At 39.0% G+C, this 15,958-nt stretch overlaps 1 protein-coding gene across 3 annotated transcripts in view; it reads right to left on the minus strand.

Annotated features, from left to right (window-relative positions):
- Window positions 1-10,632: 10,632 nt before the first annotated feature.
- CLIC4 (chloride intracellular channel 4) overlaps window positions 10,633-15,958 on the minus strand; it is a 103,247-nt gene continuing 97,921 nt past the window's right edge. For all 3 annotated transcript variants that reach the window (XM_077150791.1, XM_077150793.1, XM_077150792.1), the window contains exons 5-6: window positions 12,367-12,548; window positions 10,633-11,682 (exon numbers count right to left, since the gene is read on the minus strand). In XM_077150791.1, coding sequence (XP_077006906.1) covers window positions 11,518-11,682; window positions 12,367-12,548 — 347 coding nt within the window. In that variant the 3' untranslated portion in view covers window positions 10,633-11,517. The remainder of the gene's footprint in view (window positions 11,683-12,366; window positions 12,549-15,958) is intronic.

Here is a 15,958-nt window from a genome sequence, read left to right on the forward strand (position 1 = left end):
CCTGATGCTTCCCAGCTGAGCTGCTCCTGAAATTCCTGATCCACAGAAACGGAGAGAAGGAAATGCATCCCTATTTTAAGTCACTAGGTTTGGGGCTGATCTGCTCCCCGGCGATAAACTAATACTCCCTGCGAGGACACACCGTGCGGCACCGAGGGTGAATGAATGATTGCCACTCGCAAGGACATGAATGAATTCCACAAACGCAATCTTAAACAAAAGAAGCAGGTACCACAAAGAAAGGGTGGAAACACTCAACTCTAACCCTATGCTGTTAGAAGTCATGCCAGTGGTTACCTCTGGGGCGGAGAGGGTTAAAGACTGGGGGGGCCAGAAGGAGGCTCTGGCTGCTAAGGTTGTGTCCCTCTTCTCGTCCTGTGGCTGATTACACGGGTGTGTTCTGTTTGCGAAAATTCATCGAGCGATGCCTCTATGATTTGGACGCTAGTCTGTTTGCATGCTCTTTTTCAATGAAACGTGCTAAAATGGTCACTTTACACACACTGCATAGAAATCCAGCCACATATGATCGGGCTCTGGTAAGTGAAAAAGGCAGAACCAGGGGACCGTCGTTCAGCGATTTGCAGCCATATAAAATGCACACGCACGTTGGAAGGCAGAACGGAAAAAAAAACCCTGAAACGTTTGTGTTGGGAAGCAGGGACTCCGGGTAATTTAAAGATATTTCAGTATTTTATTTCATGATGTATTATACTCTCTTGTCAAAGAGAATGAAGAAAGGGCGGAGAGGTAAAATCCACGTCTAAAAGATGTCTCGCCGGAGAGTAAAATACAGTCCTCGAAGGAGTAAGTTCTTTATTTGCCAAAATCTGACCACCCAGGATCACTCCTTTCCGGAGATTTTACAAATTGTTCAAGTGTGGTTTTGCTAGCAGAATCAGTTACTGAAACTACCATTTTCATTAAGGCCAAAAAAAAAAAAGCGGAGGCCAGCTTTGCAAGGGCTTGAGGTCCAGGCCGACTTGGAGGGAAGCCACGCCAAGCAAGAGGGTGAAGGTGTTAGCGACATGGTCGCCAAACAGAGCAGTAAGTATCAATTTGCCGTGAAGCAGGAGGGAAGTTCGCAGATCTGGAGTGTCCTTCCTGGTGCTGATAGCATGGAACCAGACCGGCAACTTCATGCTCAAATCCCAAAACAACTGCAGACTCAGAACAAAGAGCAGAGAATTCTCTCTCTGAGCTGTGAGCTTTGCATTTCCCATAACAGCTTTCCAGACTATTCCCAGGCTCCACATTCCTCTGGGTAGAAGTCAAAGATTCCAATATTCAGGTAACGTCCCGAAGACACAGGCTCCGTTTTACAGCCTCTCCCACATGCCATCCCCTGGCTCAAAAGCCTTCAGGGGCTGCCCCCTGCTTATGACCCCACAGCACAGCCTTAGAAGGTGACTCTGATCTGGTCCCAAAGTGCACGACCAGCCTTAGTGCCTACCAGGCCTCCTGTATCACCCCCCAGGCTCTGATCACTCTATGCTTCACCTGGGAACTCCCTTGGCCAACCCCTCGTTACAAGGCAAGGGTTTTCTAAGTTTCACAGCCATGGAAGAAACCACAAAGGAAATGTTTGACAGATTCGTGCCATGTAAAAATCAACTATTCCAGTGTGATTAAAAAAAAATGCTAGAAAAATTAAAAGACAAACAACTGGAATAAGTTTGCAGCAAATACCACAGATCGATGGTTAGAATCCTTAATTTATAAAGAACCCACATAAATCAATAGGAAAAACACAAAATGCCCATAGATAAAAGGACAAAGGACATAAACAATGAAAAGCGAATCTAAATGACCAATAGGCATTGAGGGTGCGGGGTCAGGGAGAAGCTCTGAAAATAAACTCCAAGGTCAAAGAAATGCAAACAACAAAGAGGGAAGCGTGGGTACTTCTCCCCAGGAGCTGGAGAAAAGAAGGATGACACCCACCCAGGAGCTGGGGGGTGTAACTTGGTGAAACGCTTCTGGCAAGTCACTGGGTGATATTTATCAAAAGCCTGGAAAGCGTTTCCTCCTTTTATGTCTTCATTCTTGCTATTTCCTTAGAAACTCTATGGGAAATGATATGCTGGTATTAACCAATGTCCTGAATATGTTCCTACTTGGGCTCACATTTCTGATTATTTCCTCCAAAACCTAGAAGTTGAAATACAGTTGAAAATCTGCATGCACAAAAGCCGACTACAAGGTAAATGTGTAAGAATGAACAAACAGCTGGAAACAACCAAAATTTTCTGGAGTCGGGAGTAAGTGAGTCCGTTACAGTGTGTCCACGTGACTGAGAGCACTGGGGAAAGAATTTTAGAGTGTTTCATCATTCCAGGTGATATGGGAAATTGCTGATGTTATAACAAATTTGTAATAGAAAATAAACTCCGAGATGTTTAAAAGAAAAGAAAAGAAAACAAAACAATTCCAGCCCACAGGCTGAAAAATATACCACAAAATGGGCAGCCACTGGGTGGTGAATTTGGGGGAAATTTGTGTGTGTTTCTCTACTCTTTTCTGTACTTTCCACAATTCCCACAATGAGCAGAATTACTTTATAATCATTTAAACCATTAAACCCTTAAAAAATTATTCTCCTTGATACCCTGTTGAATTTGCTCGTGAGAACCAATTTTTTCCTTTTATGAAGGGGCCCAGAGTGGGCTGGATGAATATTCTCGAGTGACGAGCAGATAGCGCTTAACATCTCCAGGGAATCATTTCTCGCCTGCCTTTAATGCCGGTGATTTGCCTTTATGTCTTTTCTCCCTTGTGATCCTGGATCTCTGGAAAGGCCCAAATCACGTCTTCGTTTATTCACACTTCTAGCCAGGAGGTGTTCACCACTGTCATTTTTTTAAATGAGTAGACCATCCCATAGAGCCAATTCTTTGTCTATTTTTTTTAACATGAGATAAAGATTCCGGATGTCAAGAATTCTTTGTTAAGCCCATTCCTTAAGTGGTCAGGGAACTCCCCAAAAGCCAAGTCAGAGGATATCAGAGGATCAAGATGTGGTTCTAGTAGCAACTCTGCCCCAACTTGATAACCATCACATATTTATGCCAAACCTGCTCTCTCGTCCTGAGAGCACTGTTCTAGGAGTCCCAGCTCTGCCACTAACTCACTCTGGGGCCTTGGGCAAATTGCTCATGTTTAGTTCCTTCAGTGTTGGGACAAGGGTCCTGAATTGTTTCTAGCTCAGCGTTACCATGATTTCCAAACAGCATCTGCTAATGGAAGTCAATGTAGGATATCAAATTGAAAAGTAACTTTAGAACATTACAGAATTTTTTGCTTTAACAAAAAAATCCCTATTGATAATTAAATCAATACTGTGTGCCTGGGAGAGAAAGCCCAGTGATTTGGGCTCTACTTTATGCACATTTTTGTCTTTATCTCTGATCAAAAAAATAAAATTAAATTATAATAGGCAACCTCAAAATTCTGGCAAGGACCATAGAATTCTTGGAGGATCTGTAGAGATTAGGAGCAATTCCTCTGCAGCAAGTTATTTAAGAGAATGAGATGAAATCATTTAAATAAAAGTGTTTCCAATTAAGGGCAGAAGGGGAGAGAGATCTGGGCTTCTCTTCTCCTGCCCCGTCCTAGATTGGGTTCCTCCACGGCAGGACAATTTCCCTGGCTCACAGTGACCTCTGCAGACAGCTGGGAGTTGCAACGTTCACCTCAGGGCCAAGGAGGTGGAGACAGCTGTCTGCTCTCCTTGGCCTCCCAGAAGCCACTCTCACCAAACTGGACCCCTCCTCTGTCACGCAGAAAATGGGCACCGATGCCCTTGGCACATGATATTGGGACAGTTTGGTTTGCTTCTGTTGCCTCCTCTTGACTGTGTGCTCTGAGGCCAGGGCTGGACCTGGTGCAGCCATGAACCTCCTGAGCTTTCCAATAGAAAACTCCATTTGGGAGCTCTTGGCTGCTCCACTGCTGAGCAAGAAATCAGCCTTCCTGGAGTCCCCACCTCAGCCCCTCCCAATGTAGGGGATATGACAGCATCGGACCCAGTGCTGCTGTTGATCTCTGGAGCCAGATGGTGTCTATTCATTCCTGGCTGTGTGACCCTGGGCAAATCATTTGACCTCTCTATACTTACATACATTTCCTTATCAAAAGGGGGGGGGGGGGGTAAAAGTTGCGACCTCATTTCATTATTGAGAAGGTTAAAAGATTTGAAACATACAAAGTATTAGCACAGGGCAGTGCAACGGTGGCTCAGTGGCAGAGTTCTCGCCTGCCATGCCAAAGACCTGGGTTCGATTCCTGGTGCCTGCCCATGCAAAAAGAAAAATTAGCACAGTGACTGCCACATAATTAGTGTTTAATGAAAGTTATTTATTCTAGTTATGTGAAGAAATTACATCCATTTTCTATTTTATAGTAAGTAGGGTTGGAAATGTATCACTGGCATTGCCTTTTCCATCCCACAAGATGCCCTTAGGCCAACTCTCCTCACTTGATACTCTTCTCCTCACCAAAAGTATCTTCTGCTGAGTCTGCAGAGGGGAGTTCCCAGTTGGAGCTGCGGAGGCTTCCCTAGAGATAGTGTCATCATTCAGGGCTAGCACAGTCACCTCTGCTGAAAGGCCTTCCCCACCTGTGCTAGGAAAACAGCCCCCCTCCAACCCTTGGCAGCCCATTTTCCTTATTTTCTGGATGGCTCCTCGAAGCGGCCCGCTTTGCTTGTGGGTTGTCTACATGACGAGCTCCGCGAGAGCAGGATGCGGCCACCTTGTTCCAGCCCAGCGGCGGCACACAGCACGCAGGAGCCCTGGGCAAATGCCCCTCAGTTACAGGGGTGCTGCCAGGCCTCTGCGCCCGCTGGGGCTGGGCTGGGGGGAAAGGGGAGGGGCCAGGAAGAGCCCCTCAGGACTAACCACAGCAGAACACCTTGCCGTCCTCGACCCAACTGCCACCCAGACCTGTTAGCTTTTTGCTGCAGAAGTGCTTCCTCCAGCTGCCTTTTCAGCTGCCGGCAACTCAGAGTTTTGCAGAAGTGCTAAAAGCCCGCAAGACGCCGGCACACGCTCGGTTCTGGGGCTGATGGAAGCTAAAGCCCACGGGGTGATCTGACCTCAAAGCAGGGTCCAGCCACCCCAGCTTCCCTGCAAAGGGCGCGAGCGCGGGGGCCAGCCCTGCCTCCCCCTCCCCCCCCCCCGCCCCGCCCCGCGGGAGACGGCGAGGTGTAGATTAGCGGCTGCGCCGGAGAACGGCCGTTCCACACAGGAAGGAGGGAAGGAGGCCGGAGGTACCTTCACAACACGCAGGGGCCCTGACAAATCTGATAAAGAGGAAGGAAGCAGAGGACGCTGCTGAAGGGAGCTGACAACTCCCCAAACTGACGAGGTCCTGCAGCTGTCAAAGGCCTGTACACAGAAGTGGGGACTCAAGAAGGGGGACCGGCGCCCCCTGCTGGCTACCTTAAAACCTCATCCATCTGGAGAAAAAGCAAGCACCGACTTCAAGTTGCAGAGCCGGCTAATGCCTCGTACCGCAGAAGGTGGTAAAGCCGTCTTAGGAGATGCAGGGTTTGTCTGAGCCTGGGGCCTCTACATCCTCCCTATGGACTCGTTGCAAAAGACCGGTCCCAAAGGCCAACACAATAGATTTATCCCTAGCTAGAGCACTGATGATCTGGAAGCCGAATTAATTTGGCCATCAGGAGTAGGAGAGCCAAGTTCACCCTGAAGAAGGCAGACACATCTAGAGATTGTAGAGCATACTCTGCTTGCTGCTCTATTCCCTAGGTCCTAGTTTTGGCTTTGTCACTTAGAAGCTCTGTGACCTTGGGCAAATTTAACCTCGCTGTGCCTGTTTTCTCATCCATAACATGGGAATGAGTCTCTACTTTATAGGGTTGTTAGGGAGACCGGGTTAATATATGTAAAATGCTTATTAGAATAGTTTCTGACACATAAGCACGTTAAATTTAAAATTTCCTATGTAAAATATAGGCTTGATGTACTTGCTGTAACTTGTTCATTATGCTGGTGATTTTCTTGCAATCTTTCCATTATTGCTTTCTAGTTCAATTTCATTGTGGTCAGAAAGCATATTTCGTATGACTTTGAACAAAATTCTTTAAAATGTGTTGAGATTTGCCTTATGGACCAGCATATGGTGTATTTGGCTAAAGGTTCCATGTGTATTTGAAAAGTATGTGCCTTCTGCAGTTGATGAATATAGTGTTGTTTATATGCCAATTAGGTCGTTAGTTAACTGTGTTATTCAAATCTGCTATATTCTCACTGGGTATTTCCTTCCTGCTTGTTCTATCAGTTACTGAGAGGTATGTTGAAATCTCCAATTAAGACTGTGGATTTGTCTATTCTCCTTTTAGCCTGGTCTACTTTTGCTTTATGTATTTAAAGTTGAATTTAGAAATTTATGACTGTTGTATCTCCCTAGTTGTCTTAATTTCCCAACTGCTAAAATAAATACCATTTGATGGGTTGGCTAATAGGGATTTACTGGCTCATGGTTTCAGAAGCTAGGTTTGCTTCCTCCTGCATCAGTGTTTTCTGGCTGGCATTGACAATCTTCCGGTTCTTTTCCTCAGTCACACAGGTTTCCTCCTGTAGAAGTAATCAATATTACAAAATTTCTGTATTTGACTATTAGGATATAGTTTTATTGCTCAATATTCCACAAATTCAATTAGATTTTTTTATTATGTCCAATAGTTTGTAGGGTATTTTGGCTTTGTCTAAGTTGTATATATGTTGACCTGCAAAGAGTAGTCAGATTTGTCACTTCTTTTCCATTCCTTATTCCTTTTCCTGGTCTTACAGCATTTGTTAGGATGTCTCTATTTTTTTAAAATATCTATTATTTTTTTAATCTATTTTTTAGATATCTATTACTTTTAAATAGATATCTAAAGTGGCTTAGATAGGTGGTATGTTGGTTTGAAATTATGTACTCCAGAAAAGCCATATTTTCTTTCTTCATCCAATCTTGTGGAAGCAGATCTATTGTTTCTGGTGGAAACTTTGGATCATTTCCATGGAGCTGTGACACACACACTTTTGAGTGTGACCTTTTGATGAGATGGAGATGTAACTCTGCCTGTTCAGAGTGGGTCTTGATTCATTTACTGGAGTCCTTTAAAAGGGGGAACATTTCGGAGGAAGCTCAGATGCTTGGAGAACAGATGCTTCAGAGACGACAGAGACTCAGCATCTGGAGATGCTCGGAGTGCTGACAGAGAGATGGCGCTATGTGCCATCCCATGAGACGCTAAGCAAGCCAGAACCAAGTGTTGTGTCCTGGAGGAGTCAAGTAAAGGACCACAAATGCCTAGAGAAGAAGCCACTGGCATCAGAAGCTGGAAGCAATGCAACCAGGAACAAGGACCAGCAGATGCCAGCCAAGTGATTTCCCATATGACAGGGTTTCTTGAATCAAGGTATCTTTCCCTGGATGCCTTTGTTTGGACATTTTCATGGCCTTAAAACTGTAAACTTGTAACTTAAATAAATTCCCTTTATAGAAGCCAATTTCTGGTATGTTGCATTCCAGCAAAATTAGCTAACCAGAACCAGTGGTTATGATAGAGAGCAACTAACTACATCTCATTTCTGACTTAAATGAGGGGGGTTCTGTTGCATCTTCATGTCTGACATTTGCTGCAGGTTCTTGGTAGAATTCTTTATTATGTTAAAAAAAAAGTTACCTCTGATCCTATTTTGCTAAGAATGAGTATTATGAAAGTTTTTAATCAAGTTCTTTTTTCCTGTACCTATTGAGAATCAAGCTCTTTCTCCTTTAATCTATTAAACAAGCAAAATCCTCCATTTACAGAAAAAAAAATGTAGTCTCTAAAAACACTTTTACTCCAAGTCATTATTTTCAAGAAGAGGAAAAAAAGAACCCTTTCTGATAGTGAAAATATACTTTATTTTTTTTAATACAATAGCTGCCAGCAATAGACTGGTGTATAAGTTCCAAGAGAGAAAAGAAAACACAAGCATTTTATAATAAGCTTTCATTTGCCTTTTCAAGCAATTCTAAAGAAAATACTCAAGTTCTGCTCAACATTATGGCTTGGGAAACTGAACATTTTTTCCATGATAAAAACATTATTATGGTGGCCCCAATCTTGAAAAATTGTAAAGGGCAGAATAAAAAAGGCCCATATAGTATAATAACATATCAATAACGAATGCCTCCCTCTCTTTGAATCAAATAATGATTATAACCAGTGTAAGAAATTTGTATCAATAAAGTTAATGAAATGTGCATCCAAATGTGCAAGAAAAAATACATTTCTATTTTCTCTCTCTTTAACTCTGAAGATATCTTATAAATGGATTTTTTAATGCACAGAAAGGAAAGCAATCTACATGCAACTCTGGAGAGATTTAAAATCCAAGAGAGATAAAATAATAATGCCTAAATTCGAATGGATCAGCTTGGGGTAGGAATAAATGTCAGAAATCTCCTAATCATATACAGATTGCTCAAGAGTTTAAGGGTAAGTTGTGGAGGTCAAAGTTACCAAGAAATAAAATCTTACTTGAATTTTATCACAAGTTATCAATACTAGTAAAACAGAACTGTATAGAAAATTTGCATCTACATTTAAAAAAAAAAAAAAGGTAACTGAAACAGCTTTCCACCTGTTGAGTATAAAAATTTCCCAAAATTGTTTGGAATGTAGTGAGATTTCCCTTTCAGATTCTCATCTCCTCAGTGAAGTGGAAAAAGGGGGGAAATTATTGGGTAGTTGTAGAAACACTATCAGGTGATTTCCTTTATGTCAACCACATACTACATGAAAACCTCTATGTCCCAAATCTCCCCAAATTTTAAGCTATGATTTTTCCATAAACATATGATGGATGCATGCTGCATAATCATCCTTCTTCTTAGCTTTTATGCATTTGCCAATCTCAATTTCATTTTACTAACTTTGCTGATAAAGGAATAAAATCTTTCTACAGAGAAAAGTACATCTGTCTTTGTTGGTATCAATAGACCAGCCAAGTGTGACAATGAGCACAAAGGCCCTCCTAGGTCATACAGCTAGACAGCTAAGTATAATCATAAAGATTTTAAAAGATAATGAGAATAAATATCCAAAGTGAAAATACTTCACAATCGAATTGCCAAATGTGTTCTTCAACAGTATACTTTAAGGAACGTAGCTCTTTCCTCTATTAGTCCTCCTCTTGGTACCACTTAGTCCACCATTCGGCAGAAAGAACAGGCTCCCCACCTCTCAAATCTTTTCTATACTTTAAGTTATTCGGCAAGGTTCAACACCTCCTGAGTGTTAAGTTGCCACTATTTTAAAAGTAGGTGAAGAGAGATCATTCCTGCCTCTGTATCAGTATAGATATAACATTTTACCCACAGAAACAACTGAAATATAATTCCTCAATAGATAATCCATGTGAAGTGCCTGATAGTGCTTTTTCCTGGAACCAGATAAATCATCATCCACTATCTAATTACAAAAGATGTTTGCTACAACTTATGATCAGCAATAAGAAGTTCTAGGAAAGGAAAAACAAAAGAATCTTCCTGAGCCAAATGAATACAATACAGAGCTTTCCCTATCATTTTTCTATACCAACCAATTACTGTATGTAAAAAATGGAGTATGATTATAAAAGTCTGGCCGCTTCCATAAAGCCAGTGCTTTCTAAATGTTTACATACAAAAGGGAGGAAAATATTGCCATTTTAAAGCAATATATTTATTTTTTTTCAAAAGCAACCCATGAGAAATAGCACTTTTTAAACAATTTAGGTATAAAAATTATCAAAAATGTATTTCAGTCACAACCACAGTCTTTGGAATGGTATTTAGACAGTTCTAAAAAAAAATACAGATGAATAAATAAATAGCAAACTTTTGTTTTATTTTCACCAAGTTCCTCCTTTCCTGTTAGAGACAAATAATTCCTGGGACAGGACTTCAATTTAAAAAATAAAATTCATGCAGAGTGCTATTTCTCAACATGGCTATAGAAAAAAACTTAACTCACAGAAATACATTGATTGAAATTAGGCAAAACTGAATATACACACTCACCACAACACCTATAATTCAGTCCAGAAGGAGTGAATGATCCTCCACCCAAAATCTAACATTAAATTTTTTTTGGAGAGGGCAGGGAGAAAGGGGTGATAATCTGTATATTTCATCTTGCTTTTAATATAGGATGAATAATGCATTCTTTACAAAAATTATATACATTAAATGTTCTTTAGAAACAAAATTTTACTTACTATTTTGACAAACAGACCCCACATTCCTTAGGTTAATTTCTGTGTGTTAGTTTTTAAATGACTAACCACTGTACTGCTACAGCTAAAGTAACTCACTATTAGTCTATGTAGTGTTGCTCAAAAGATCTATTAAAACAAAGGTATAGGGCGGGCCGCGGTGGCTCAGCGGGCAAAGTGCTTGCCTGCTATGCCGGAGGACCTCGGTTCGATTCCCGGCCCCAGCCCATGTAACAAAAACGGAGAAACAGAATACAATAAAACAAGAAAATGTTTAAAGATGTTTCCCTTTCTTCCTTCCTTCCTTCCTTCTATCCTTCCTTCCTTCTCTCTGTCTTTCCTTTAAAAAAAAAAAAAAAAAAAAAAAAAAACAAAGGTATAGATCTATGCTTACCAAAAAAACAAAAAAGGAGCTTTTTAAATAAAAAGAAACTGGAAGAAAGCAATAATGTTCCAAATGAATGGCACTAGGCAAATTTCATACATCAAATAACAGTTTTAGACAGAGTATCAGGTATCCATCAGTTTTTCTCATAAGGATAAAATGCTTGAGGAAGATCTTGAGACTACCATCCCCTCCCTCTAAATTTTTAGCTTCTACATAGTATAAGATGTTATAACTGGTATAAACGATAAATGCTTTTAGATAAAAATAAAAATCAATCTACAAAGCAAACTAGCAAAATCTGTTGTGACTATTCATAAAAGGCTCTCTTTATCGGTGGTAATATCCTTTAGTACATATCCAGGATAGACTAAATTGAAAGAGAATATTTCTGATACAGTAGCAATCCTTTCATATACTTTTACTATTATAAAATTCCAAAAATACATAAATATTCCTTGTACCATGCGTTATGCACCAGTTTGGGGCAGACTGATGAAGTCATGGCTACCATTTTAGCAGTGAAACATTGCACTTCAAAAGTTCTGCCATCTATACACAGTGTATGGTAAGGGCTCCAGAGAGATGGCAAACCACCTCTCAATTGAAAAGTTTGTGATGGAATGTCTCCAAATTAGAGGAGAGTGGGATATGGGTAGGGGAAGTAGGCAGGATAAGAGAATTTTAAAATAATACTGCTTGGGAGTGTATATTTTAAGATAGCTACTATACCTTGTCTATCCTTTATCCTAATCCTGAATAACTGCATGTTCATGCAAAATAAAGTTTCTACTTTATAGGAAGAGAAGTAGTCTGTTAGGAAAAGCATATTCTGTTAGGGGAAGAGGTGAATACATCCATCTCCTAAGAGCCATTTTACTTGGTGAGTCTTTTGGCTACATCACTATATGCTATTTCAACCTCCTTATCACTGGGGCAGGTATTGGTGAATTCATCCCTACTATAAGCATTAGTTAAGTATCTCCAGATGCCAGTCATTCCTTTTGGGATATCAAAATTGCGATATTTTTTGGCCACCACCTGAAATACAAAGGAATCAAAAGTTAACAGATTTAAAAACAAATAATTAACAAAACACAAATTTTTTTAAAATAATAAATAAAGTTAACATTTATTTTCTTTTATAAACCAGACTTATATATGATTTTAGTCCAATTTCTGTGAAAATTTGAGGGTTGTGTCTATTTGGAAAAAAGTCTACCAATTTCATTCTAACTAGAGTTTTAAATATCGACCAGCATTGCAAAGCCACACCAGGAATTCAAAAGGGTGATACTGATTGTAAATACGTGCACTGGCTATCCAAATAGATAGTCAAGTGTAATCACTGGATAAATACTTTTTAAAAACATACATATTTTTAACTTGAATAGAAAAGGCCAGATAAGTCACAGAACAGAATCTGACAAGATTAAGTTAGTGTAGCAAATTCCAATTTAAAGTTAGCTTTTATATCTCTGAATTTTTTACAGCCACAGGAAAAAATAAGTAATATTCATCTTCTTTATATGCCAAAATATAGTTTTCCATTTAATTAACTCTGAGGTGTTTCAACCACATATACACTGCATTAAGTTATACTGTTTGGGAGTTCCTAGTCATGTATCAGAAGATTAGAAAAGTTTTAAGCACAAAGAAAGTGTTATCTTAATATGCAGAAAACTAGATCTAATGGCAATTTGATACCACATCCAACAGGCCTACCTTGACAATGTGCAGTTTGGGCAGCAGATTGCAATCAGCTAATGTCATTTCATTGCCATCCAGAAATTTACGTGTAGAAAATTTAATATCCTCCATACTATTCTCATCAATTTCATCAGGGAGGGGAGAATTCAAATATTCGTCCAGTTTCTGCAGTGTTTTCAAGAGCCCCCTCTCCAGTGCTGAAAGAAAGACAGGAATACTATAAGAAGGAAAACTAGTCGAGTGCCATAGTAGAAGCATTACTGTTTCATTCGGTTACTGCTTATCCAATCCTTATTCTGATACCTGGTAGAATAAGACAGACTAACTTCCCTGTCCTTCCAGAGTTTATTATTTACATGGGGGCAGGGGGTGAGGTAAGAATGGGACAGACAAATAAATTTGTTCAACTAAACATATAAAGAAGCATGACAGTTTCAGACAGTGGTGTCTGTAAAAACTTGTTAATAATTAAATGCTCCACACATGAACACATTATGGTCCAACACAACTGATGTTGAAACTGGAAGAAAGGGTGAAAAATGGCAAACTGATTAAGTCAAATCTAGGGCAAGAAAATCTTACAGATACAGAGATTCTTGCCCTCAATTTTATGTCCTGCTCTCTCCCAAAATATTTGAAGTTATCACCAAGAAATGGGTTTAGAAACTCCAATGCAAACAATCCAAGCAGAAAACTTTTAAGTCAAAGGGTTTATTTGGGGGATTTCTGCACAGTCTAATAACACACAGCATGCCAAGAATAGCAGTATCTTATAATAACATGGAAAACACAGAGGTGAGATTAGAGTGGTTCAATTTACAAAACTAAATAGGGGGTCTCCTTTAGTCAAATAGATTAAGATGTTATGATTGTTAAGATTCAAAGAGAAGTGCTATGGGACCACCACCATGTATCCGGAAAGTTCACACCCTTTCTGCCTACAGGAAATTCTGGGTCGAGTTTTGGTTATATTAAACATTTTATGAGTACAATACACATACATTTTATGAGTACAGTATACATATAGTAAAATGCACAATCTTCATGGAGTTATTACAAAATGAACACACTGGTGAAAACCAGAACAAGATATTGAAAACCACCAGCTCCCCTAGAAATCTTCCTTGTACCCCTCCCAGTGATGATGCTCTCCTTCACCCTTCCCCAAAGGTAATCTTAATCTGTTCTCTGACACAAGAGTAGTTTTACTCATTTTTTAACTTTATATATAGGGAACTATACAATATTTAGTCTTTTGTTTGAGGCTCTTTTGGTCAATATTATGCTTGTGAGATTCATCAGCGGTATTGAACAAAGCAGATTACACATTTTTACTGTTACAGCATTCCACTATAAGATTATATTACAAGTAATTTTTATTCATTTTGTATTGTTTCCAGTTTGGGGCTTATGGCTAATTGTGTAACAAACATTCTTGTGCAATCTTTTGGTGCACATATGTTCATATTTTACTTAGAAGGGGAGTTGGTGGGTAACAGAGTATGCACATGTACAGATTTAGTAGAAACTGCCAAACAATTTTTACATTCTACCCAACGAACGGCAGTGTATGACCATTCTAGTTACTTCACATCTTCAACAACATTGAACACGTCTCTTTCATTTTAGACATTATGGGGAATATGGTTTTAATTTGCAATGTCCCTGATGGCAAATGAGGCTGAATACCTTTACATGTTTATTGACCATTTGGATAATCTCTTTCTGTAAAGTGCCAATTGCTCATTTTTTTTATTCGACTGTCTTATCGATTTGTAGGAGTTCTTTATGTATTCTGAAGATGTAAATCCTTTGTGGTTATATGTATTATATACACCTTTTTTCCTTTTTATACCCTTAGTTACTAAATTAAATGAAGTCAAATTTATCAATTTTCCTTTTATGATCAGTGCTTTGTGTCCAGATGAAGGAATCCTACCTACTCCAAATTAACAAAGATATTCTCCATTATTTTCTAGAAGATAAATAGTTTACCTTGCATATTTAGTTCTGCAATCCACTTAGAATTGATTTTTGTGTATGGTGTGAGATATGGTGTTTTCTGGACCCTATATGCTATTTCATTATTCTATTTTTCTATCTCTGCATTGGTAACACATTTAAACTACTCTATCTTATAAAGTGTTAATATCAGGTAGGATGAGTTTTCAAACTAGTCACTTTCTTCAAGACCATCTTGTAATTTTTATTTCCTAACAATTACAGAATTAGCATGTCAATTTCCACAAACAAAAACCTGTTAAGCTTTGTAATGATCTACAGATTCAACACAATCCCAACTTGAGAATTGGCATCTTTACAGTACTGAATCATCTAATCTGACTATTGGTATACAAAATCTCCATTGATTTATCATTTTTACTCATTTCATTGTTTTCTATATAGAGGCCTTGCCCATGTTTTGTTAGATTTATTCCTCAGTATCTTACATTTTGTGACAGTATAAATATCTTGTCAGATTTTAGATTGCTATAAATTTATTGTTATACATATATTATATATTGTTATAAATATATTTGTATGATAATATGGAAAATACAACTAATTTTTTATAATGAACTCATACCCAGTGTGGTAGTTAGATTCAGCTGTCAACTTGGCCAGGTGAACATACCTAGTTTCGTTGCTGCGGACATGAGCCAATGGTACGTGAACCTCATCTACTGCTAATTACATCTGCAATCGGTTAGGAGGCGTGCCTGCTGCAATGAATGACGTCTGACTTAATTGGGTGGGGCTTAAATGAAGGAACACAATGTAGCACAGCCCAAGCAGCTCAGCCCAGGCCTTTGGAGATGCAGAAAGGAATCACCCTGGGGAAAGTTGCTGGAACCCAAAGGCCTGGAGAGAAGGCCAGCAGAGACCATCCTGTGCCTTCCCACGTAAGAAAGAACCTCAGTGGAAAGTTAGCTGCTTTTCCTCTGAATACCTAACAAAAATAAATCCCCTTTTATTAAAAGCCAATCCGTCTCTGGTGTGTTGCATTCCGGCAGCTAGCAAACTAGAACACCCAGCAACCTTGGCAATTTATTTTTTTATTCTTATACTATAAATCCAAATTTTTTTGCATTTTCTACATGCAGAATTATACTGCTTGAGAACAGATGATAAATTTTGCTTGAGAACAGATGATAAATTTATTTCTTCCTTTCCAACTCTCATACCTTTCATTTTTTTTTATTATTGCACTGGCTAATACCTCTAGTACAATATTAAGTAGAAATGGTGACAGCAAATATCTACTTCTAATTACTAATCTCAAGCTTTAAGTATGATGTTTGCTTTAGCTTTTTTGTAGATTTCTATTCATCATATTAAGGGAGTTGTCTGCTAGGACTTTTTAAAAATCATGAATATCATTTTTGTAAAAATCATGAATATCATTTTTGTCACGAATATTAAATTGCAACAGATCCTTTTTTCTGCTTTTGACTTGACCATATTTTTATTAATTTGTTCTATTAATGTGATTATTTCAATGGAATTTTCTATATAAATAATTTTTGAATTATTATTATTGATTTTTGAACTTTAAACAATCTTCCTTTCCTGGGTTAAACTCAACTTGGTTGTAATATACAATTTT

This window comes from Tamandua tetradactyla, chromosome 2 (genome assembly GCF_023851605.1).
Source record: "Tamandua tetradactyla isolate mTamTet1 chromosome 2, mTamTet1.pri, whole genome shotgun sequence".
NCBI classification, from domain to species: Eukaryota; Metazoa; Chordata; class Mammalia; order Pilosa; family Myrmecophagidae; genus Tamandua; species Tamandua tetradactyla.